Source organism: Ctenopharyngodon idella, chromosome 14, assembly GCF_019924925.1.
Source record: "Ctenopharyngodon idella isolate HZGC_01 chromosome 14, HZGC01, whole genome shotgun sequence".
Classification (NCBI taxonomy): domain Eukaryota; kingdom Metazoa; phylum Chordata; class Actinopteri; order Cypriniformes; family Xenocyprididae; genus Ctenopharyngodon; species Ctenopharyngodon idella.
The window spans coordinates 22,700,639-22,726,966 of NC_067233.1; the positions used below are offsets into that span (position 1 = coordinate 22,700,639).

The 26,328-nt window shown below is 33.7% G+C and overlaps 1 protein-coding gene across 1 annotated transcript; it reads right to left on the reverse strand.

Annotated features, from left to right (window-relative positions):
- Positions 1-276: 276 nt before the first annotated feature.
- On the reverse strand, positions 277-24,958 carry slc34a1a (solute carrier family 34 member 1a). Its single transcript, XM_051860971.1, has 13 exons — positions 24,904-24,958; positions 20,052-20,114; positions 19,730-19,810; positions 19,380-19,523; positions 17,936-18,079; positions 14,680-14,791; positions 13,306-13,501; positions 11,038-11,133; positions 10,082-10,202; positions 8,679-8,846; positions 7,027-7,143; positions 4,507-4,631; positions 277-3,813 (listed from the first exon to the last, which is right to left on the reverse strand). Exons 2-13 carry the CDS (start codon positions 20,104-20,106, stop codon positions 3,235-3,237), a joined length of 1,938 nt encoding a protein of 645 aa, XP_051716931.1. The 5' UTR covers positions 20,107-20,114; positions 24,904-24,958; the 3' UTR covers positions 277-3,234.
- Positions 24,959-26,328: the final 1,370 nt, after the last annotated feature.

Consider the following 26,328-nt stretch of genomic DNA (forward strand, 5'->3'; position numbering starts at 1 on the left):
ACTTATTTTACCATTTTTGTTTCTTTTTCTTTATTCCTTTAAATCCCTTTTAATACTTGAATTATTTAATTCCTTTAAATAAAAAAAACAACTTTCATCCCCCCAATGCTCAAGACAAGGTTACGGCCTTGGCATGTGAAAGAATGCATTATACAACAACAAATATTTCGAACCATAACCTGCTGAAACCAACTTCTCAAACCAGTCAAAGCTAGTTTGCGGGTCTTAGCTGGGTTTTGGGTACTGGGAGATTGAGTCAGGCTGAGACCAGTTAAATCAGCTTAAGCTGTCTTAAGTAGGATTTTATTTTTCAGCAGGGTAGTATGCTGCCGTCAAATAACCATACTATGTGTTTCATTCAATGCAGAAACTGCAACATAGAAGAGTATCTACACCAGATATAAAAAACGTATACAAAATAACATGCATGCTTATTTATTTCACTTAAACAGTTCTGTCCCTACACACTAAAACATTATTATGTGGGGTTTTTGTTGACTGTATGATGAAATAGTTGTCAGTTTTCAGTGTTTATAATTGAAAACCACTCAGTAAATCTATAAGCTTTTCTTGCCATTTCAATATTTTGAATTAGAGCAAATATTCTGCTTTCAATATCTTTTAATACACTGGAGAATGTTTAATACTTCATTAAAACAAACCATTTGCCAATAACACTCCATGTGGTCCATTCTCTCATTTGCATTATGCAAGCCAGGAAATTAAAAAGACAGCTATTTGGTTTTTATTATCTGTATATTTAATAACACAAGGCATGCTGGGATGCCCTGAGTTATGTTTATGCCGTACAGACTCCGTCTGTTGATGCAGACTTTCAAACCGCTTATTCTGCAAGATTTACATAGCGCTGCAGATAATAAACATTTGTGAATGACTGCAGGACAAAACAACAAAATCTTCATTTACCAGATTTCTCAGAGACACAATGGCCTGCAGCTAAAACTTCATATAATTCTCTCAACCTATTGTGAAAATGTTATGGTGAATAAAATTAGATTGATTTGCTCCAAAAATGCATTTCGAATTTGAATAAGCACCATGTAAATCTAAGGCTCTGTTCCAAAACCTAGTGAACTGCCTTGCTGTCTACGTTGTACACTAGTTTTCAAAAGTTAGAGGTCTGGATTATTTTTTTTTTAAAGAAATTAATACTTTTATTTAGCATTAAATTGATGAAAAGTGACAGTAAAGACATAATTTTACTATATATATATATAATTTAAATAAATGCTGTTCTTTCCATTCATTAAAGAACCCTGAAAAAAATATCACAGCATATATTAGTATCACAGCATATTAGAAAAAGAAAAAGTATCTTTATATTTATATAGAAAAAGTATCACAGCATATTAGAATGATTTCTGAAGGATCATGTGACCTTGAAGACTGGAGTAATGATGCTGAAAATTCAGCTTTGATCACAGGAATAAATTACAGTTTAATATATATTCACATAGAAAACTATTATTTTGAATTGTAATAATATTTCAGAATTTTTACAGTTTTTACTGTATTTTTGATCAAATAAATGCAGCTTTGTTGAGCACAAGAGACTAGCTCCATTTTAAGACAGCATCCTTAAAAGTGACTGATTTGAAATGCTCTAAATAGGCAGTAACATAAATAGCACCCCTCTTTGATTTTAGTAGAGTTTGGTTTTAGCATGTAAACTCTAATAAGCATAACAATACAGCACACACAAAATAGGTAAAATAGTCTATATATAATTACATTGAACTATTTTATGAAGTGATAAAAATATTCTGCCGAAAATTACGTTTTGGAGGGCCAAAACCACTGATCTAATCTGTTCTCAGAAGTTTGGCTAACGTTCTGGCAAGGTTTTTTTCAAGTTATGGACAGACGTTCTTCAAGTGACATTAATATAATGTTTGTTTAAAGTTCTTTAATAATGTTCTCAAAATGTTAGCACAAAACATTATTTATACATCATTCATGGAGCATTTTGAAATGTTTTAGTTAGATGTTTGTCTTACATTTTTTTTTTAAATGTTACTATTTGTTTCAGAATGTAGAACATTCAAAAGTAACATTTACATAATGTTTGAAGAATGATACAATAAAATGTTCGCATAACCAAGAAATTTTTTTTTTTTAAAAATGGCCATTTTGAATGTTCAGAGAACATTCCGAAATAACCTTTTCAGAACTTTTCGGAACTTTCAGAATATTTTGAATGTGTCAGTCAGTGTCTGTTTCATTCACACAACATGGATGAGCTACAACAGGCAAACATCTCAGCTGTGTGGACGCGAGAGCTGGGTTGACAATATCAATTTCTTGTTTTTAACTAACCTTCATTTTGATGAACGAGATCTTTTACTCTATGCTGATTTTATCACTGTAAATGCTCAAACTTAAAGACAAACTTAAATTAAATTAGTTCAGTTAAAATAACTGTTATGAGTATTTAGAATTTTTTTTCTTTTGAGTTCACAGAACTGGCATATTTTAAGTAAACTGAATTGTTTCATTGTTTTGAGTTGTATGAACTAATTTCTTTTAATTTAGACTAACTTAAGTTTAACTGAAACTGGGCTGGAATTTCTATTTCCCAGCATGCTTTGCCCATGGCACTCGAAAGGGAGAGTAGAGATTTAGTACTAAGTAATGTTTTGTTATGCTAATTCAGAAGAGTTTCTGTTAATATGGGTTTTTGGAGAGATAACCTGATCATTTTAATTTAAATGTATAAATTAGTGTACTCAAATATTTAAAGTTAAGAACAACAAAAATGTATGAGTACAAAATAAAAATCTTACTTAAACTATGAGTTTCTTAACTTAAAAAAATCTCATTCAACTTTGAGTTCTGAGAACTTATTAGTGTTTACAGTAATCAACTTTAATTAACACGCATGAGTACTACAAACTCAAAACTTGATAGTTCTGCTTACTTAAAATTGGGAACATCATAACTCAAACAAATTGATTACCTCAAATTTTTTGAGTTAGCCCAACTTATTCGGGTTTACAGTGTACTTTTCAGTACTAAAATACATTTCTAATCAGCATTTTTACATGGGATGTTGTCTTATATTTAGGCCAGAATATGACATCTTAAAAGGCAGCATAATCATGCATATGATGCCTTAAAATTTTCACTAGGTTTTGGAACAGAGCTTAAATCTGAGACTGGCCATTCACAGGCACAAAAACCAGGGTGGTTCATTTTACGAAAAATACAGACTTTCTATAACGGTGTGCTGTTGCATCTCTCTAGTCCTTTAAGTCTAAAGACTCTGGGCTCTGAGGAAATCTCCTCCGGTAGGGACAGGGCAGGGTTATCATACCACTGCTCGGCTTGTTTCTTTGATTCTGGCTTGATGTTTATTGTGTCTGGAGACACTACGACCACATCTGGGTCATTCAGTCGAGCCGGGCTGCAGCACAGCGCCGTGGTTTTGGTAATGAGTTTGTCAAGCGGTTTGAGAGAGTGCATCCACTGCGGGAGAAAGTCCCAGCTGCGCAGCGTCTTGGGCAGGTGTGTGGGACTGCGGGACTGCAGCAGGTTGACCAGGAGGACGAAGACGGTGAGCGCGGCGAACGGCGCACCCACGCCGACCATGGCCTGCCATCCGGCCAGAGAGATGCCGAACACGAGGCAGGGCAGCAGCAGGAAACAGACCAGCAGGTAGAGCACGGCAAACCAGCGGTACTTGGCTGTGCGTTCACCCAGCGCAGACGCCATCCGGATGGGCAGACGAGTGAACGGGACTGGATACCACAGTAAAATCCCAAAGATGTTAAAGTAAAAATGGCACAAGGCAATCTGGAGGGAAGATGAGAGTATACAGCAGATTTTTCTTAGGTACCTTTACATGCACAAAAATAATCAACAAATATCTGTCAATGGGGCAAGAAAAATAAAAGCAATTCTGACTTTTTTTCTTAGAATTGCGTGATATAAATTGCGTCTTAAAAAGTGCGAGATATAAACTCGAAATTCTGAGAAAAAACGTCAGTCTTTTTTCAATCACAATTGGCCATTATAACATGCAATTGTGAGTTTATATCTCACAGTTCTGACTTTATATCTCACAACTGCGAGAAAAAAGTCAGAATTGTGAGATAAAAAGACGCAATTACCTTTCTTACTTTTTATTTCATGGCAGAAACAAGCTTCCATAGAAAATCTGCACAATTTTAGCTATTCATGGCACAGTTTATTCATGTCCATAATACAAATGATGCAGAATCCATTAAGCTCTGAATGTAATACTTCTGTTTAGGGATTTAAACAAACAAGTGGTTTAGGCTTATGCCTAAGCACGCACCACTAATATGCATAAATAAATGCATAATGAGTGCTATACGTCCAGGAGATGCATTTTATTCATCATCCAGTTGGAAAAGCAAGCAGACTTTCACCCTGAATTTTTGATAAGGTGCAATGATTTTAGAAAATTGAAATTTCCAGTGAGTGCTCTGTGATGGCTGTGATTGGTATCTCTCTCTGCCGTACCTGGCACGCAGCGGGGAGTTTCTCTCTGGGGCTGGCGAGAGCGGCGAGGATGGCCGTAGTGGTCGTGCCAATGTTGGAGCCCAAGGTCAAAGGATACGCCCTATTGAGACTGATCACGCCAATGCCTGCGGACATACAGGAATCAAGACGTGTGTTCAATCAATGCTATATGGAATCATCCTTCGGTTTGAGATGCAAGACAGTTTGGATCTAGATGTTTGAAACCAACTGGCAAAACAACATCTAGAGAATACATTTGTGAAACTGGACTTTTTACTCTAAACTTCATATAAATGCAGCCCTTGTGACAACTAGCCCCAGTCTCCCCATTGGGGTTGGTAAGACTTTTTACATGTTTTCGAAAGAAGGTTTCAATAAGGTTTCATTTAAAGGAGACATATCATGAAAACTGACTTTTTCCATGTTTAAGTGCTATAATCGGGTCCCCGGTGCATCTACCAACCCAGAAAACCTGAAAAAGGACAACCCAGTAACTTTGTTTTAGTAAGCCTTTCTCTGCAAGCATGTGAAAAAACAAACAAAAATCGAACAAGATTTCGTTCCCCTAATGATGTAGGAAGGGGATCTTATTATAATATTACTGCCCCTTAATCTGCACGTTTCCACCAACGGTGCCGCCATTTTGTTTTCACAAGCGACAACGGTGTACCAGTTTCCACTTTAGAGAAGAGGAAGAGGTGTTGTAGTAGAGTGTTGTTGCCATGCTGTCATTTTACACCGGACTGTTTCACAAATGAGGGTCAATTCAACACTGGATTTGCACAAAAGATTAACATGACGGCACATGCTAGTCGATCAGTTGAATCAACTCCACAGAAACTACATAAATTTATCCATTAACCATTCAGAAACATCCAGTTTCATTCTAAAAGTTGTAACTTCTTCCTGAGTCTCTCCATCAGTGTCGACTCCGGTTTGAACAATGTAAGGCTGAACACCGTTACTGACAATCCTCATTTTGGCTGCGTGAGATTCTCCAGCTTTGTTGTTGTTGAGCAACCGAAGCGTGAGCTGTTAAAGCTCCGCCCTCTTCTGGAAAGTGGGCCGGGAGCAGCAGCTCATTTGCATTTAAAGGGACACACAGAAAAACGGTGTGTTTTTGCTCACAGCCAAATAGGGGCAAATTTGACAAGCTATAATAAATGATCTGTGGGGGATTTTGAGCTGAAACTTCACAGACACATTCTGGGGACACCAGAGACTGATATTACATCTTGTGAAAAGGGGCTCTTTAACATTAGCTAACATGAACAAAGAGCTAGATTTGTATTAACTAACATTAACGATTAATAAATACTGTAACAAATGTATTGCTCATTGTTAGTTCATGTTAGTTAATACATTAACTAATGTTAATAAGATTAACAAATGCTTAAATATATATTGTTCATTGTTAGTTAATGCATTTATTAATGTTAACAAAAGGGACCTTATTGTAAAGTGTTACCGAAGTCTCTTCTGTTCATCAAGGCTGCTTTTATGTGATCAAAAATACACTAAAAACAGTGAAATATTATTATCTTTTTTTATGTGAATATATAGTATTTTTTTTTTTTTTTTTCAGCATCATTACTCCAGTCTTCAGTGTCACATGATCCTTCAGAAATCATTCTAATATGATGATTTGCTGCTCGAGAAACATTTATGATTATTATCAATGTTGAAAACAGTTGTGCTGCTTCATATTTTTGTGGAAACTGATACATTTTATTTTTCAGGATTCTTTAATGTCATCATATAATTTCTATAAACTCAAAAAGAAGCAGGAAAAATGTCAAAAAACAAACAAGCCACAGGCACATGTAAATGTCCTCCTCATAATGGATTAAAACGATCTCTGAGGTCATGGGGCTCCTGTCCTTTTGTCAGCGCTGATGATCTTTTAACCCTCTTTTTACTATTAATAATACGTCCAGTGACACTTCAGCTCTTCAGGGGCTTTAATAAATGATGAACTCCATGGAAACGGCCATCTCAAAGAGACAGAGGGATCCCCATTGGCTGAAAAGTTAATAATTACCATAATCACGCAGCAGTCCATGAATCATTGTGGAATAATGGGTGTAAATTAATGATGAAATAATTGAAAGGGAGAACACCATGAGTTTGCCTGACCTGACAGAGCTGAAATCACAGTTAATATTTATTACAGCCAATGAAGTTCATCCTCACCTTTGCTCTACATTTGTACACATTTGAAGAAAACAGCAAAAAATTAAAGTTTAATGAAAACTGCTGATTATTTGATCATTAATTAATAGCTGAATCATCAGTGGCGTGGGTCTATAGTTTACCTTAAAAATGCAATAAAATGCAAGAAAATATTTTCTTTTCTTGACTGTTTGCATGCTCTTATATGTCTGGCCTGTGAACCTATAAAAATGTATTTCTGGACTGAGATGGATGAATTATTAATGTGTTTTTGAGCAATCTGGTGCTGCTGCCTGCTGGTGGTCTCGTTCATGTATTGTGAACGCTCTTCTAACACGAGAGACTCACCTATGAGAGGAGTCATGGCAGAGGTGAAGACGGAGCTGCTCTGGATGATGAAGGTCATTCCTGCTCCCATCAGCATGGCCAGATATCCTGACAGCCAGCCCAGAGGATACGGGAAATCTGAGGAGGGGAAACCATAGGAAATGCGGACGTTAAAAATAGACACAAACGAGACAACTGTTGACGTACTGTAAGAATTCAAAGATGTGTGCACATGGGAAACAAGTTACTAATGAAATCTCTTTATTAATTTTTTACTGAATTTGTTAATTGATGAATTTTGCAACATCGACAGTGTTATTGAGCTGCTTATAGCTGAACTCGTTCCATAACTGTGCTGTTTTAATTTTTTTTTAGTTTCATTAATATTTTGAATTAGATTTATTTTTATAGTTTTAGTTTTCATGTGAATTTTAGTTTAATTTTTAATCATTTTATTAGTTTTTTGTTTGTTTTAAATATTGCTTTACAGATTTATTTTATTATAGTTTTATTAATATTTTAAATGTTTCATTTCTACATTTTTTAATTTTAGTTACATTTTTAGTAATTTTATGTGCAGTTTTATTTTTTATTTGATCTTTTATTCATATTTTAAATTAGCTTTTACTTATATTTAGATTTCATGTTAATTTTAGTTATTTTCTTGTCATTTTGTTAGACTTTTGTCATTTTTTGTTTGTTTTAAATATTGCTACATAGATTTATATAAATGTATTTTATTATAGTTTTAGTTTTTATTTTTATTTATTATATTATAGTTTTATTATTATTTTAAATGAGCTTTGATTTCTATATTTTTAGTTTTCATGTTAATTTTAGTTTAATATTTAGTAATTATGTTATGTGTTTTAAATATTGCTATATAAGTTTAATTTATTTTTATTTCAGTTTTAGTTTTTATTTATTTTAGTATTTTTATTAATATTTTAAATGAGCTTTTATTTCTATATTTTTAGTTTTCATGTTAATTTTAGTTAAATTTTAGCAATTTCATTATGCGCACTAGTTTTTTTAATACAGCTCTATAGGTTTAATTTATTTTTAATTCAGTTTGTATTTTTTTTTTTACTTTTATTATAGTTTCATTAATATTTAAAATTATCTTTAATTTCTATATTTTTCGTTTTAATTTTTGTTTAATTTTTAGTATTTTCATTATGTGCATTTGTCATTTTTTTATTATTATTTTTTAATATTGCTTTATAGGTTTAATTTATTTTTTATTTCAGTTTTAGTTTTATTTGTAGTTAGTTATAGTTTTTATTTATTTCCAGTTAGTGCTTCAACTTCAGTTTATTTCTCATTTTCATTTAGTTTATATTTTTAACTAACATTTATATTTTATTTTATTTCAAATAACAGAAATATATTTAATAGTTTTAGTTAACTATAATTAATGGACTGTTGTCTTTCTAGAGCTACTTTACAGCAGAATCTGAATGTGTCTCATGTTTGATGAAGAGCATCACTGATTGTTTATGACTGTGAAGCTGCTTTGAATCAATCTATATTGTTTAAAGCATTATAGAAATAAAGGTCTCTTGACTTTATTAAATGCATGTTATAAACAGCTTTGTGTGTGTTGTGTTGTGTTGTGTAAATCCTCAACACTAACAGTAAAGACTACAGAAACACTTTTCTCCTCCACTCACCCGTGTTGATGACCCTTTCAATGACCTTTGCCACTTGACCTTTGAGGAGTGAGTTGAGCACTTTGACGAGCAGCAGCAGACAGGAGCACAGCACCATCAGAGAGCCGGCTAACAGAACCAGTCCCACCGCCAGATCCGACAGACCCGAATCCACAAACAGATGCCGGCCTGTGGAGGACAAAATATGGGCATTAATGAACACAGGTGACATCATTAGCCATGATCTGTAGGGGGCAGTATTATTTTAGTAACATTGAGAGAAAAATCATCGCCAAGGAAATTCATGGTCAGTTTGGCAAGAGATGGTCGACAGAATCACCAAGAGTCGGATACGACTGAAATACATGATATGGTTTTTATTCATTTTTATTTCGGTTTTATTTAGTACATCAAGTTTATTTTTATTTTTTTCGGTTAATGTTTATTTTATTTCAAGTAACAAAAATGTTTCTTTTGTGGTTTTAGTTTGTTAACTATAACCCTGCTATAGCGATCAGGACATGCAAAAGTAAAGATAACTGGCTAAATGACTAAATGACTAAATACCAAATATTAATGACTGTTTGCTTTAGGTTATAAGAAATTAAAGGGGAAGTGTGTGTTTTTTTTTTTATATATATAAAAATAAATAAATAGAAAGTAGATAAATAAAAACCCTAAGTATAAATAATTAAATAAAAGCTTAAAATAAATAAAAACTAAATGACCAGAAAGTAAATAATTAAAAATATAAACAAATAAATAGAAAGTAAATAAATAAAAAACAAACATATAAATAAATAAAAAATATTAATAATTAAAGTAAATGAATAGAAAGTAAATAAAAGTATATAAATAAATAATAGAAAGTAAATAATACATACAAATATAAATAAATAAAATCTAAAAATAAATATATAGAAAGTAAATAATAAATAAATAGAAAGTAAATAAATAACAATAAAAATATAAAGAAATAAAACCTAAAAATAAATGAACAGAAAATGAAAAAACAAACATATACATAAATAAAACCTATTAATAAATAAAGCAAATGAATAGAACGTAAATAAATAAAAAATAAAATTATAAATAAATAAAAAATAAAAATAAATACATGGAAAGTAAATAATAAATAAATAACTAGAATAAAAAAAATAAAAATAAAATAGGCTAAATGAATAGAAAGTAAATAAAATATATAATATATAAATAAATAGCAAGTAAAAATAGATAAATAGAAGGTAAATAAATAAAAAAATAAAAATAAATAAAAACTAAAAATAAAGTAAATGGATGAAAAGTAAATAAATAAAAATGTAAACAAACACACACACACACACACACACACACATATTAATCCTGGATAGAAGAAATAAGACAAACTACTTATTTCACTTAAATGACTCTAAGATTACACTCACATTTCTCTGTGTTGATCGGCTTGCTGATATTCTGTATGATCCAGGTGAGATTACTGTCCTTCCCACAATGCAGTCCAGCGGAGCAGTTCTGGGCGGCAGCTGCTGTCACATTCACTGAAGACTGGAGAGAGGGAGAGACAGCAGAACTTCTCTAAAAACTACTGCACAACAGAAGAAGAGCAAGTACTTATGTCTGCTGGAGACGATCACAGATCTGTGAACGCTGACCTGACAGTGTGATGATGATGATGAGTGTCAGTGACTGACAGACAGAGACTGTGTTTGTCTCAATGGTCTTTAAACGCCTATTTAAACACAACCTGACCAGGAAAAGTTTACTTTACACACGAAGGCTTGTACTGACTAAGAAAGTGAGTTTAGTGTGAATGCATGAGGGAGAAACTCACAGAGCCTGTCAGGAACACGTCCAGGTCTCATTTCTAGAAGCTTCTTTCCACAATGGAATAAAAATTGCAAAGTAATTGTGACTTTTATCTTGAAATTGTGATTTTATATCTTGAACTCAGACTTTAGAACTTGCAATTGCGATAATCTCATATTTCTGAGGGGAAAAAAGTAAGAATTGTGAGATATAAACTCGCAATTGTTGAAATTGTGCAATAAAAAATCTTAAATACTTCTTTTATTTTTTATTCTGCGGCAGAAACAAGCTTCCATACATGACAAAGATATAAGAAAGTATTTTTTAAGGGGAAAAAAAAGCTTATTTTTGTTCATTTTGATATTATTTTCAGTTAAACACAATCATTCTAAATTCTCATTGAAAAATTCTCAAAAACTCATAACTGATTGCATGAAATTAATCAAGCAAAATTTCATCATCTTTTCCATAGAGAAGAAAAAGAAACTTTGGGTTAATGTGAAAGTGTGTCAGTAAATTCTTGATATGTGTGCGATTATGAGCATGAACAATGTTTGTGTCAGGAGAAAGTTACCACAAATACGCCGGACTTGCACCAGACTTTCACGAGGCTGTGGTTCCTCATGGACTCGTCGCCCAGGGCAATTCCCGTTATCACCGATTTATCCAGCTAGAAGTGTGAAACGCCACAGTCATGAGACTCTGTGTGTCGCTGTGAGAACTGACAGAAAATACAGCCTGACAGAATATCCTTCATATCTCAACACCGGAGGAAACATGAGTCTGAACACACTGACACACAGACAGCCACAGATTTAACGGGGATATGCAAGACACAGGATTTTATTTAAAAGAAATAAAGGAAAACAACTAGACTACATTGTAAAGTAATACATTTGAACTTGTGGTGAAGTCGAGCAGTCTGTGAGAGACAGATCATTAATGGCGGATCCAAACAACCTCGAATTTGGCTTATCATTTAAAACATGTAACTTTACATGGCCGCTCACCTACATAAATGTGCACTATTATTAGAGGAAGCTAAAGTATAGTGCGCTTACTGCAAGACATGGAGGCGCCGGCGCGATCATTTATTCTGATAACAGCGGAAACAAGAGTAATACATCATTCGAAACTGTAAAGGGTCTACTTTTATTTGTGTAAACTCACAATAACAAGAAAACGTTGTGCTTTTGAAAAATAAAGATAACAACATCTTTTAAAGAGAAATACATCTATCCAAATCTTGAAATGTCAACTTTTAAACGAACCAATTCAAATCGAACACAAATACTCTCGGCTTGCATTTATCTCTAAAGGTGCGTTCACTATACTGCAGAGATGAGAGTCAGCATCGTCAACTTCATCTCTGACTCAAAAAACACTAGTTTATTTAAAGGGTTAGTTCACCCAAAAATGACATTTCTGTCATTAATTACTCACCCTCATGTCGTTCCACACCCGTAAGACCTTCGTTCATCTTCAGAACACAAATTAAGATATTTTTGATAAAAATCAGATGGCTCAGTAAGGCCTGCATCGCCAGCAATAACACTCCCTTTTTCAATGCCCAGAAAGCTACTAAAGATGTATTTAAAACAGTTCATGTTACTACAGTGGTTCAACCTTAATATTATAAAGTGACGAGAATACTTTTTGTGCCCAAAAATAACAAAATAGCAACTTTATTCCACAATATCAGGTGATGGGCGATTTCAAAACACTGCTTCATGAAGCTTCGAAGCTTTACGAATCAATTGTTTCGAATCAGTTGTTCGGAGCGCCAAAATCCCATGATTTCAGTAAACGAGGCTTCATCACGTCACAAGTGTTTCGAAACTTCAATAGTTCACGTGACTCTGGCAGTTTGATTCACGATCTGAACTACTGATTCGAAACAAAAGATTCGTAAAGCTTCGAAGTTTCATGAAGCAGTGTTTTGAAATCGCCCATCACTAGATATTGTTGAATTAAGTTGCTATTTCGTTATTTTTGGCGCACAAAAAGTATTCTAGTCACTTTATAATATTAACGTTGAACCACTGTACTTAAATATGTAGTTAAATATGTTTTTAGTAGCTTTCTGGGCATTTGAAAGTGTAAATTATCTTGCTGTCAATGCAGGCCTCACTGAGCCATCAGATTTTATCAAAAATATCTTAATTTGTGTTCTGAAGATGAACGAAGGTCTTACGGGTGTGGAAGGACATGAGGGTGAGTAATTAATGACAGAATTTTCATTTTTGGGTGAACTAACCCTTTAATAAATAATTAAAATGTCTCCTTGTTATTTTTTCCAGACACATTCATTATCATTACTTTGCAGCAAGCTTTATGAGTGCGCTTGAGCGCAGAATAGGCTATATTAAGCCTATATATATATATATATATTAAATGCTCATTATGGTTTAGTATTCTCCTCAGTATATATTTAAGCAATTAAATTAGTACAAACATGCGATTAGTTGACTAATGGCATAAATGAATGACTAATAGTCGACTAGAAAAAATCTTTCTCACACTCGACTAATAATTCTACCCTGTATTATTTCATCCTATTGACAACTTTTTTGTTGTTTATTTATTTATTTATTCCCCCTTTATCTTGTCTTGTGCGCCAAGTTATGTATTATGTTACAGTTAAAAAGCAAAAATAAAACATATTAAAAAAGAATATATTCTCCCTCCATTACAAAAAAGTAAAAACAAAGAAATATCAAGATTGTGATAGGAAAGCGAGCTAGTTCACTTTCTGTAATTTACACATTTTTTTATTTTTATTTTACACACACACACACACACACACACACACACACACACACACACACACACACACACACACCTGTATGATGAGTTTGGTGAAGGGCTCTGTGAGTGTCTTCAGCAGTTCAGGCGCTTCGTCTCCGCTGTGCAGCTGAAAGCCGCTGACAGTGACTCTGGCCAGGAAACTCATCAGACCCGACGCCACCTCGAGCGGCAGCAGCACCAGCACAGACAGCCAGTTAAAACAGTCGTGGATCGTCGCCCCGGCAAACGCCCTGGAGAACGACAGGACTGCGATTACTTATAACAGCTTAAAATGATCATCACTGTTTATAGTCTTCACATATATCACTGATGCTTTTTTAATGTGTGTTTTTCCTGGATAAAATCAGAAGAGAAAGGAAATTTGTTGATTGAGGTTGTGAAAGTCCACCTGAAATGACATTCACAGCACATTCAGTCTGTAATGTGATCAATTATTCATGTGGAACTGGATGGTTTCATATCAGAAAAGGCTTTCTAACCAGGACATGAAGGCTGAAGGTCATCATCATTATTTGCTGCAGAGATGATGTATTTTTGTAGGCCAAAACCCAGAAATGAGTTGCATTTGAGCACTTCCGGTTCCATAGTCCTGAAGTCAATGTGTTTTTGGTTGAATGGCTGAAATAAGGTCTGTGGTGAACACAAGCTTATTTTCAGTAGTAATTCAAAAGCCAATGTGGCTAGTGGGTTTTTGTCAAGGGAACCAGGAAGATGCTGACTGCTGGGTCGGCCTACAAAAATATTATATGCTATTATTGCCAGGATTTTAGAAAGGTCGCATTACCTAAAACAACACCTGAATAGGTACACACTGCAAAAAGTGATTTATATTTTTGCAAATATATGTCAATGGTGTCAGAATAATAAACTTGATTTCCTTCGAATTAAGTTTATTTTTTTCCCACCTTATTGGGCAGATCATTTTTTTCTTGTTTTAATCAGAAACTCACTTAATTTTGATTAATTTCTTCAGGACTTCAGGACGTCATTTTGCATCACAAGTATCTGGATTTCACATTATTCAGATATTTGTATTGGAAAACACTAAAGTAGAAAATCCCTTTTTGCAGTATATACTTGACTATTGCATCGCATTAGTCTACACCTAAAGTCATTTCAGAGGCAGAAAAAAAAGTTATTGCATTTTGATGAAAGCTTAGAAAGATAATTCGTTTTCTTAGGAATAACTCGCACTGATAAATTATTCACAATAAGACCTAGAACATGTATTGACAATGTAAATGGGCACAATTTTGATTTCATGTTGACTTTAAGAAATCACTTCTGCAACATTAAGAAGCATTTTGCAAGTGAACTTATAAATACTTTAAGTGAACAGAATGGTTGCGTGTCAGTGTGATTTAATCCTGTTAATAACAGTGATGGTGAAAATCATTTGGGTCTGTACCGTTTAAATTGGTTCCTCTCTCCCGCCTGCATCAGGGCGACGATGGTGTTGGTGACAGACGTGCCGATGTTGGAGCCCATGATGATGGGGACGGCAGACTTCACTTCAAGCACTACACACACACACACACACACACGGATATAAACACACATTTACACTGCTGGACAAAAGTTTTAAATATGGCTGCAACAATGACTCTTCTGCTCACCAAGTCTGCATTTATTTAATGAAAAATACAGTAAAAACAGTAATATTGTGAAATATTTTTACAATTTAAAATAACTGTTTTCTATGTGAATATATTGTAAAATGTAATTTATATCCAGTGATCAAAGCTGAATTTTCAGCATCATTACTCCAGTCACATGATCCTTCAGAAATCATTCTAATATGATGATTTGCTCAGAATTGTGAGTTTATCTTAATTGTGAGATATAAACTCGCAATAAAAAAGTCTTTTTTCCTCAGAATTGGACTTTATAACTCGCAATTGCAAGAAGAAAAGTCAGAATTGCGAGTTTATTCTGACATTATAACTCTCAAATGCGAGTTTATATCTTGCAATTGTGAGAAAAAAATTCAAAATTGTGAGATAAACAGTAACAATTATCTTTTTTATTTTTTATTTAGTGGCAGAAACAAGCTTCCAAAGAATAGAAAGGTCAAAAGAACAGCATTTATTTGAAATATAATCTTTTGTAACATTATAAATGTCTTTGCTGTCACTTTTGATCAATTTAATGCATCTTATTTTAATCTTACTCACCCCAAACTTTAAATGGTAGTTTCCACAACATCATTGATAATAATAAATAATCATAAATGTTTCTTGAGCAGCAAATCATCATATTAGAATGATTTCTGAAGGATCATGTGACACTGAAGACTGGAGTAATGATGCTGAAAATTCAGTTTTGATCACAGGAATAAATTACACTTTACTATATATTCACATAGAAAACAGATATTTTAAATTGTAATAATATTTCACTGTTTTTACTGCATTTTTGATCAAATAAAAGCAGTCTTGGCGAGACTTTATTTAAAAACATTATAAATGCACTTCTATCAAATGCATTATAGAGTTTTATATTTTCTGAGTGTTTGCATGTGCAAAATTCACCATCATGACGCATCTCTCCTGACGCTGGATATGACATCTTTTCATTTCCATTGTTTCAACTGACTTAAAATCAGGCTAGCATTAGAGTCAAGTCACATCTCCATTCAGACACTATCAATGTGTAATTTAGCATCAGTAATTGCAGTAATTACAGTCTCTTGCTCTGCTGTGGTTTGCAGCTGGAGTGTGTTTTCGCTGAAGACCCACAGATCTTAGTGTGAATGAACACACTCCCACATCCATTAGCTTCAATTCACTTACTCAGAGAAAAGCAAGGTTGTTTCCTTCAATCCATTTCAAAACATTAAGATTTCTTTCAAGAGATTGAACTTCTGTGGAGAAACCCACCAGCTTCACATACTCTATTTACTACACACACACACACACACACACACACACACATACACACACACACTGTACAGTCGAGGTCACTAGCTAAAATGCTTCTATTTTGCATTTTTATAGAAAAAAATATTTTTATTTGAGTAAAAGTTGCACTGAAAAATTCTGATGTTGAAATATCATTTTACATCATAGTTTTTTGTTTTAATATTTTCTAACCCCAGATTTTGGCATGTGATCTTAGACATTTAGATCTCCCACTGTTGCCGCTATATAATAAAACTCTTTATTGTGCTAAACATAAGCTCATTAACCCAAACAAAACTTGCTAATTAAAGCTGTGCATCTGTTGTGATTCCATCAGAGCTCTGCTGTTTCTCTGGATCGAGCTCTGATAGTCACACTTCACAAGCTTCTCACACTTTGAGGCCGTCGCTGCATATGCACCAGCTCATTAGTTCATCCGTGAGAGATGCCACTTCATTAAAGCAGGAAAAATTATGCAACAACGTATAGAGATAAGGCTTTCTGGGAATAATGTGGAATAAAAAGTACCAAGTTTCGCAAGAGCAAAATAGCCACAATAATGAGTCACTATTTTTGTTAAAAGGAACTTTGGATGTCATGAAATTCTGGATCAGATAAAAAGTTCAGCTAAATTAAGCTAAAAGCATGTTGCCAGGAAATTTATGTCCGTCTGCACAAGTACATAGACCACTGATGGGTTTATGTTCAATGATATGAAAATAAAACGACCAACATATTGACTTTTAAAGTCACTTTTTTTGTCTATTCACTGTTTTTGTTTTTGAAGGATCTTCATTTATGGGTGTTTCTCAGTACAAATAAAATGCATGTATGTATATGAATATGTGAACATATTAACAATTTGTTCCCATGACTTAGTAATACATCAGCATGTTTTAAGAATTCCTTCCCTCTTTTCAGGTAAATTGTGTGCACGATTTAATAATTCGTTCCCTTGTTTAAGTTTAAAGGAAGGACCAAATTAGTTCAACATGGCCACGATTTACTGAAACGAAAGAACAAATTCTTAAATTTCATTTTTTTTATTAAAAAAGTTTTTTTTTTTTTCCCAGGGCTCTGTATGTGTAATATGTATGTATGTATAGAAATAAAGAAATGTAAATAAAGAAATAAATATTTCAATTAATTGTCATTTAATGTGCACTATGGTTCAAAAGATTGGGATTTTTTATTGTTTCTGAAAGAAGTCTCTTCTGCTCAGCAAGGCTGCATTTATTTGACGAAAAATACAGTAAAAACAGTAATATTTAGACATATTATTATAATTTAAAATGCCTGTTTTCTATGTGAATATACAGTAAAGTGTAATTTATTCCTGTGATCAAAGCTGAATTTTCAGCATCATTACTCCAGTCTTCAGTGTCACATGATCCTTCAGAAATCATTCTGATATGATGATCTGATGCTCAAAAAACATTTATTATCAATGTTGAAAACAGTTGAGCTGCTTCAGATTTTTGTGGAAACTGATACATTTTTTTTTTTTCAGGGTTCTTTGATAAATAGAAAGTTCAAAAGAACAACATTTATTTTAAATAGAAATTTTGTGACATTATAAATGTCATCTGTCACTTTTGATCAGTTTAATGCATCCTTGCTGAACAAATATATTTAAAGAAAAATATTTACTGACCCCAAAATTCTGAATGGTATTAATTATACTTAATTATATTTTAATCATTTGATGATATGAACCTGAGGTTATGAGTTTAGTCTGTGCTAAAAATGAGTTGAATTTCTTACATCCAGACGAGACTAAGCTGACCACAATGGATGTTGAAGTACTCGAGCTCTGGACCAGAACCGTGACCAGTATCCCCACCATGAGTCCGGCGACAGGGTTGGACAGGATGGCATTATCCTTGAAAATGTCTCCAGCCACTTTGCCTGACAAAAGAGAGAAACATTTGATTCATTTCAGTGAACTAGTTTTGCTGTGATAATCTTAAAGGGTTAATTCACCCAAAAATGAACATTCTGTCATCATTTACTCACCTTTATGTCAATGCAAACCAATATGACTTTTTCTTCTTTTGGAACACAAAACGTTTACATACAATGAAACCATTTAGGGACTGTTGATTATTTTGATTTTATTTTTTCCATCTGCCCCTATTCACTTTCTTAGGAAAAATAAACATGAATGTTCTTCAAAACATCTTTTGCGTTTCACAGAAAAAAAGTAACCATACAGGTTTAAAAATGACAAGTGCAAGTGAATCATGACACAATTTGTATTTTTGGATGAACTAACCCTGTAACAGCAGGTTATGGCTTGTTTTTGCACAGATGACATGCACCACAGCGCTGACTGCTCAAGTTAATCATGCAAAGCCATTTCTTCATCGTCATTAACATGTTTAGAATTGATTAACTAAATCTTAATGTATAACCAGTGATTTGAGGAAGCCACATTTCACACATGTACAGCAGTTCAAATCTTTGAAAAATGAGAAACAACCCAATAATAATTATACACTCTAAAAAATGCTGGGTTAAAAACAGCACAGGTTGGGTTTAAAATGGACAAAACCAGTGTTTTAACCCAGTGTTTGGGTTAAATGTTTGCCCAACCTGCTGGGTAGTTTTTATTTAACTCAACTATTGTTTAAAAATGACTGTATTGCTTAAAATGAACCCAAAGTATTTTGGAAATTGAAATGTATTAATATGTTTAATAAATTAACATTTATTAATAAGTGTAATGAATAATAATTAAACAATAAACATTCATTAAATTACTTATTAATAAATGTTCAACTTTTGATTATTATCGTTGCCTCTAGTAATTATGCATCTGATTTTTAATTTCCAACCTATTTTGGGTTCAGTCATATAGTCATTTTTAAACAATAGTTGAGTTAAATAAAACTACCCAGCACGCTGGGCAAACATTTAACCCAACCGCTGGGTTAAAACAACCCAATCACTGGGTTTGTCCTATTTTCAACCCAACTTGGGTTTTTTTTTTAACCCAGTGTATTATTACGTAGAATTGCATGAAAACAAATTACATTTCACCCCAAAATAACAGAAAAAGCACATGGGAATTTGTCTGGGAAATGTGCTTAATTGAAAGTCAAAGTCAAAGTTAGATAGCAAAATGCCTGAAAGGTCAGAGAAAACTTTAAAGCAAGTAAAGATGTGTTAACAGATGCAAAAAGGCTGGTTAAGGATGAATAATTACCTCCAGCCAGCTGAAAAGCAGAGCTCAGGACGTCCAGAGAACAAACAAACCCATAGAGCAGGAGCAGGAGCAGAGGAACCCTCAGTAAACCGATGAACGGTGAAGACATTTCTTTATGTCTGTCCTCGCTGATCTTTGTGGGCGCTGCAGGAGAGAAAAACAGTTGCCAAAATACATGATCAGCTACATGATGTTCCTGTCTTGATGTGCTTGTGAGCTAGTTTATTAACAGTTACTTTGTACAGTTAAAAATAAGCATGACTCTAAAAGTCCTAAAAAATCCAGACAGAATGTTTGACAGACACACAATGGACTTTGGGAAGTTGTCCTCCTTCCCAGGGTTTGGTCACCTTCAGTGTTGGAGGTCTGGTCATGGCAGCCGCTCACCAGGTCCAGAGCTGTGCTGGTCTTTCTGGGGTCGTGACCCCCAGCTGGGTCAGAAAGAAGATATTATGTCACTTATGTATTATTCTATACAGTGGCCCTCAAAAACAACTTAAAACACGTAAATCACATGTATTCTATTAATAAAATCCCAACAACTTCTGTTAGTTTTGCTTGTAAAGTGTAACTAGCTTTCTTTAAAATAAGTGCCACTAAATGCATAAGTGTACACCCCCCTGAACTAATACTGTTGAAGCACATTGAAAATCAATGTTTCTGACGTCTTACCATTGAAGCTGATATTCTGCTCTGTAGTGGTGATTCTGATTGGTCGTGATGACATGGTGCCGTCTGTGTAGAGATCAAAAGAGATTTCATGACCAACAGGAATTCAGGTTTGTTTTATCGTATTTTCATTTAAAGGAACGGTTACTGCAAATAGGAATATTTTGGATCTTTGTACCGCCAAAGCTTTATGTGATCATTTACTGTGACAATACATGCAGTTCTGCACTACCCGTACCCACTAATAGCTGGCTGCTTTACAACACTCTGTGAAGAGTGTGTAAAGGTTTCTATTTACAACATGTTTTTGCAGCGTAGCCAATCACAGACATATCTGTTGAGTGCGTGAACGCAGTGGCCAATCAGATGTGTTCAAGTTAGTCAGAATCTGCTCAACACCGCTGAGTTTGTTTCTACATGCTCGCGAATACTTTCATCAGATGATCTGTGCATTAGGTCTTGGAGTGTAAATGCGAAATAATAGACCTGCCGCTTTTTCTATGTAATGTGTTACTTTGTTTTCAGATCGGTTTATGATCTGTCCTGACAGTGATTACTTTTTATTTCATGAAAATAGCATAAGTTAACATTGTAAGCTGTTTCTTTGTATTTGGGTCATTGACGAATAAGGTTTTTAAAAGTATAAAAAAAAAAAAACATAATGGAGACATAATTGATTTTGAAGTTTTATTAAGTGTTAATAATGAGATTATGTGTTTTTTTTATAATCAGTTAACACTGTTTTTGTCATTTTTTACAAGATGGACAAAATTTGTCACCAAAAAAGTTTTAATTTCAGTTTTACCGAATGACACTTTTGGTTATACCGAATGACGATATTTTCAAACAATGCTAACAGACTGATATCTAGCTAGCTAACTAGTTAGCTTGATAGCTAGCTAGCAAAAGGACAATCAAACATTTTATATTTAGTACAAGTTTTTAAAATATTACAACATTTTTCATGTTTTATATATAGATTTATTATTTTTATAGTAATATATTTTTATTACCTGATGTTTCGGGACATGCATATGAGCAAGTGAAAACATGAATTTTTGAAATAGTTAAGAGAGAGTTAGTAACTTTGCTTCACAACCATGTGGTCCTTTGCAGGTGTCTGAATGATGTCACATCCTGTCACATGATACTGACCGCATGACTTGATCCAAAATGGTCCCTTTATATTGGTTACTCCGAATGACATCAATGAAATTCATTTTTCTGGACATTCTTTCTCATAACAAGCAGCAACTTTTACACAAAATGTTGATATATGATGTTATAAAATCATGCCAGAATAAAAAATATATACATTTATTACATTTTAAGATATTTTAATCACAAATGAAATGGCTGTATTGGCCTTTGGACAGTTAAACCGAATGACCTTTTGACACTTCAAAATCTTTAAAATACCTTTATATGTAGCAAAATATAATTAAAACCTTTTGGATTCAATAAAAGAGATCTAGTTGTACTATTTTACATACTCTGGATGTCATATCTTTGTTTTTTATTATTATTAAGGCCTTTGGACAAAAAAATGACCCCATTTATTAGGGGCCAAGCACCATTCTTCTTCTTCCACTCTTGAGTCTATGGCCGCCCATAGAAGCGTATGGTAAAAAGTTGTGATGTTTGGCACATAGGTAGAGGATAGTCTGAACATTAACCACAGCAATTTTGGAGTCTCTAACTCAATCCTCTAGCGCCACCAACTGTCCAAATTGGCACTCACGTTTAACTTTCGAACCGTACAATTCGATTGTATCCTACGACGTCATTTTCCTTCATGAAATTGTTTCCGCTATTTTGAATTTTCCAAAAAAACCTATTTTCGAATATACGAATATATATTCGAATATTCGAACATATTCGAACTCCGATTTTCAAGAAAATTGAACCAGATCATCTTCAGACATTGCTGACAAAAAAGCATGGAATTTCGTCAAAACATTCTCGTTTAATGTGAGGACAAATTCAACGAACAACACGTCAAAATGGACATGAGGCTGTATCTCCGCAACACTTTAGCATATTCTGACCAAACTTGGTGTGTGTTATGACAACCATGACCTGAGTGTACCTGTACAGTTTCTGCACAGTGCCACCTAGTGGTCATGAAAAATGTTTTTTTTTTTTTGTCCTCATAACTTCTGAACAGTTTGACCAAAAATCAAAAAAAAAAATGTCACCCAACACTGACCATACCAGATGAATTTGGTGTCAGTGCCACCTATTGGTCAAAATTAATAAGCAATTATGCCACACTACAGGTTTGGAACAACACCACCTAAAATAAACATTTTCATGAAATATTTGTTCAAATAACATCAAAATGAATGACCTGCTGTCATTTCTGATCAATTACTGTCTACTTAATTTATTTCTTATTTGCTTATTCCTGGCAATTTTTCAAATAAGTGAATGCTTGTCAGGTCTGTAAAGATGACAACACATTTGTGGTCCCTGACGGCCCCTGACGGTCCCTGATGACCACGTTTCCCCGCCGAATGCCTCCACAGCCATCGGGTTTGTTCCAGAGGTGTTTTAATAACAGGTAAATGTGCTTTTTATGTCAAGGTTACCATTGAACACGCAGTCTGTCTGCAAAGTGCTCTCACAGGACGACATACTAATGCATTTCTGAAAGCAGGAGCTCTTGAATGTCAGAGCAATTAAAGTGAATGACAGATTATGTTCTTGTTCAGCGGCTGCTGTAGGGGATGCAATATTATCACAGGTGCCACTTTCTCTGTCCGTGGCTCTCTGAAGAGGAACACACATATATAACCTGGCTTTTAGTTTAAGGTGGTATATTCAAGATTTGATGTGGGATGCTCAAATTTCACAGCTGTGCTGTTCAAAAGTTTGGGGTCGATAAGACTTTTTATATATATTTGAAAGAAGTTACTTATGTTCACTTATAGCTCAAGAGTTAGTGAATTAAATTACATGATACGAAAGTGTTCAGTTACTCTCAGAAAAATGGTACAAAAGCTGTCACTTGGGCGGTACTCTTTCAAAAGGTACTAATATGTGCACTTACCTCTACAATACTTGCATCGTTTAGGGGTAAATAAAGTTGTACCTTTGGCAAAAGTACTTCCCAGTGACAGCTTTTGTACCTTTTCTTCTGAGAGTGTTTGGTTAACATGTGTTAGACCAGTGAAAATACCTTTAATTCCTATTTTCTATTTATAAACAAATGAATTCATAAAATGCACAAATGACTCCAGTTGCTCAATCACTTCACATGCAATTATCTTATATAGACAAGAAAACTAATTTACTGTAATTAATCTGCACAGTCAAGACGGTGGTCTCTCTCGTAGTTTCAGACGCAATTAGTATAGAGTGCAACAGTCAGGTTCTGGAAGAATAAACTCCATTTTCTCCATAGGGAGATTGATTTTTTACGTTAACTTATAAACCTTTAATGACAGCCTTTCTGCGAGTGACAAGGCTGTTAATCATTGGTATTTGCTGCTGTTGAAGCTGTCAACCTGCATTTTTTCAACTTATTTTCAAAATAATCATGCTTAACACTGGAATCCGTAATGAAAAACTACATTACCCATAATGCTGTAAAAAATTCCACCAATCAGAGATTAGAGACATGCAAAATGCGCCAAAGAGCTCTTTAGATATATTGTTTTTATGGTGTTCTCACGGGATTGTAGATGTTTCCCAAAATAACGCCGTTAGGAACCCAGTCTTGTACCTTTGTATTTGCTTCAAATCCAAGTTTGTAATGTTGTGATTCTCCTTGCAGCTGGTTGGTTTGGTTCATGGCTTATAACACATAAACAAAGACTTTTTTAAATCCCAATGGGAGAAATTAAGAGAAAAAATACTTCCAGAACCAACGCCATGGAAAAAGTGGGCAAGCACTAATGCAATTTGCATCAGTTAACTTAATTTTGTTAAATTGTCCGTTTTCACTTTTAAGTTCTCAAAGTTTGCTGTTATGTTCTCAAAATGTTTGCACAGAAACGTTATTTATACATTGTTTATGGAACGTTTTCTGAAGCGTTTTAGTTGATGTTCAGCTTATGTTTTTTAAATGTAACCACTTGTTTCAGAATGTTCAAAAGTAACATTCCCGTAATGATTGAAGAATGATAAAATAGAATGTTTCCTTAACATTCATATAAAAACATTTTTAAAACATTAAAAAACTGGACATTTCAGAGAACATTCGGAAATAATGTTTTCATAACTTAATGGGAACATTAGCAAAATGTTCTTGGATGACATTTTTGTTAGCTGGGATATACTTTGAGATAAATTAAGGCCTAAACACTTCTGTTCCAGCAAATACATGGTAAACTCAAAGATGCCTCTTCATTCTCAGAGCGAGTTCTGCTTCAGGAGCCTGTACACTCACACTGACCTGCTTTGGTATAAATGGAGCCGCACATGGCATTAAAATCTCACCCTTATCAGCACAAGAGCACAGCAAGTGACAAAATGGCAAGACGGCTTATGCAATGTGATTTTGAGCACTGGACCGGGCTCTCCATTGTGTCCCTGAGAGCCAAATATGGTTTTATTGAATGCAGGCCTGCCACAACACTGCACGAACTCAATCAGGAATACGTGCACAGAAGAACAAGTGTCCTGAAAATACAGAGGCCACAAAAACTAAACAATTGAAACTGATGTGCGGTCTTCCTTTAAAATAAATACCACTTGATTGATTGCTTTCTAATGCAATGACATCCAAATACGTTTTGGGGCCATTATATGCACTGGGAAAAAAATGGTGTAGGATTTACTTTAAAACAATTTTCACAAATAATTACAAAGAAACGCCGCAGATTGACCTGAAGGACATATTAAATCTTACCTTTTCGGGCTCCAGATTTGACTCCACAGCGGCTGATGAGGCTCTTAGATTGACAGTCCACATGGTAAAGGAGGTTTATATGGGAAACCCTGTCATGAGGCGTCAATAATGACTAATTAACTCGTGGGCCATCAGTGTTCAGTCAGATCATTTACAGTCAAACGAGCGAAGGCCCAAATACAGGATCAGTGATGCATGAACTGACTCATGATGCAAACATTCATATCAAAGTCAGACGGACTCTTCTATTTATTATATTAGAAAATGACATTTTCTGTTTAAAAAGCATATTTGCTCATACAATGGTGTCACTTTACTGGAAAATCATGACATCTTGTGGTGAGACAATGTACATTTTTCTTTCTTTCAAGTTTCTAAGGTCATTTCACACTGCAAATGTCTTTAATTAAATTCAAAATGTTATATTTTAATATGTATGAAATGAGACGTTTCTGTATATCTCAATGTTTTCCAGGGAATACGCGGACGCTCCATTGATACTTGAGTATAATTGAAATACTATTATATTTTTTATTAATACTTTGAATTAGTTTTTATTTTTATATTTTTCATTTTCATTTTAATTTTAGTTTTAGTTTCAGTGAACTATAAAAATCCTATTAGTTTTTTGTTAATATTTTGAAATAATTTATTTTTTTTATTTTCTGTTTTCATTTCAATTGTATTAAAAATTTTGTTGTGTGTTTTTGTCATTTTTATTAGTGTTTTTTAAAATATGTCTACATAGTATTAAAGTATTAATATTTCAATTTTTATTTCAATTTTAGTTATTTATTTTAATACATCAAGTTAAAATGAAAATGAGAAACATCTTGGCAACTACATTAAGTTTAATTTAAGTTTTTATTTTAAAAAAATTGGTCTTATTAACTCTAATTAAAGTTATTTTATTTTTTAATGATTTTAGTTTACTATAATAACCTGGAACACTATAAAACACTATACAAAAATATAGTAGTGCAAATAAACACACTATAAAAAAAATCATTTTAACATCTTAAAAATGTCATTAATAAACATTGGCATTTTCTTCTTAATCTCAGGCTCTTCTAGTTTATCTGACTTATCATGAAGTTTTGAGATGCTGCCAGCTGGCATTAAAGCCGTTCCCTCCAGGCAGCAAAACAAGTTTTCATGTGCAATAAATTTTGTTGAGTGTTTTTGCTGACCTTCACAGCGCCATTAAATTACTACCAAATATTGTGTTAGATTTACACGATCACAATATTAGTAATGCTGGGAATAAAACACATCAAGTTTAAAGTCTTCGGGACATTAGTGATAGAAAAACTATTTTACATTTACTAAAGAAACGAGTGATGATTGAAAAGTTTTACACAGGCAAATACTTAATACTTAAAGTCACAATAAAATCAAAATGGACAATTCTTGTTTTTTATGGAA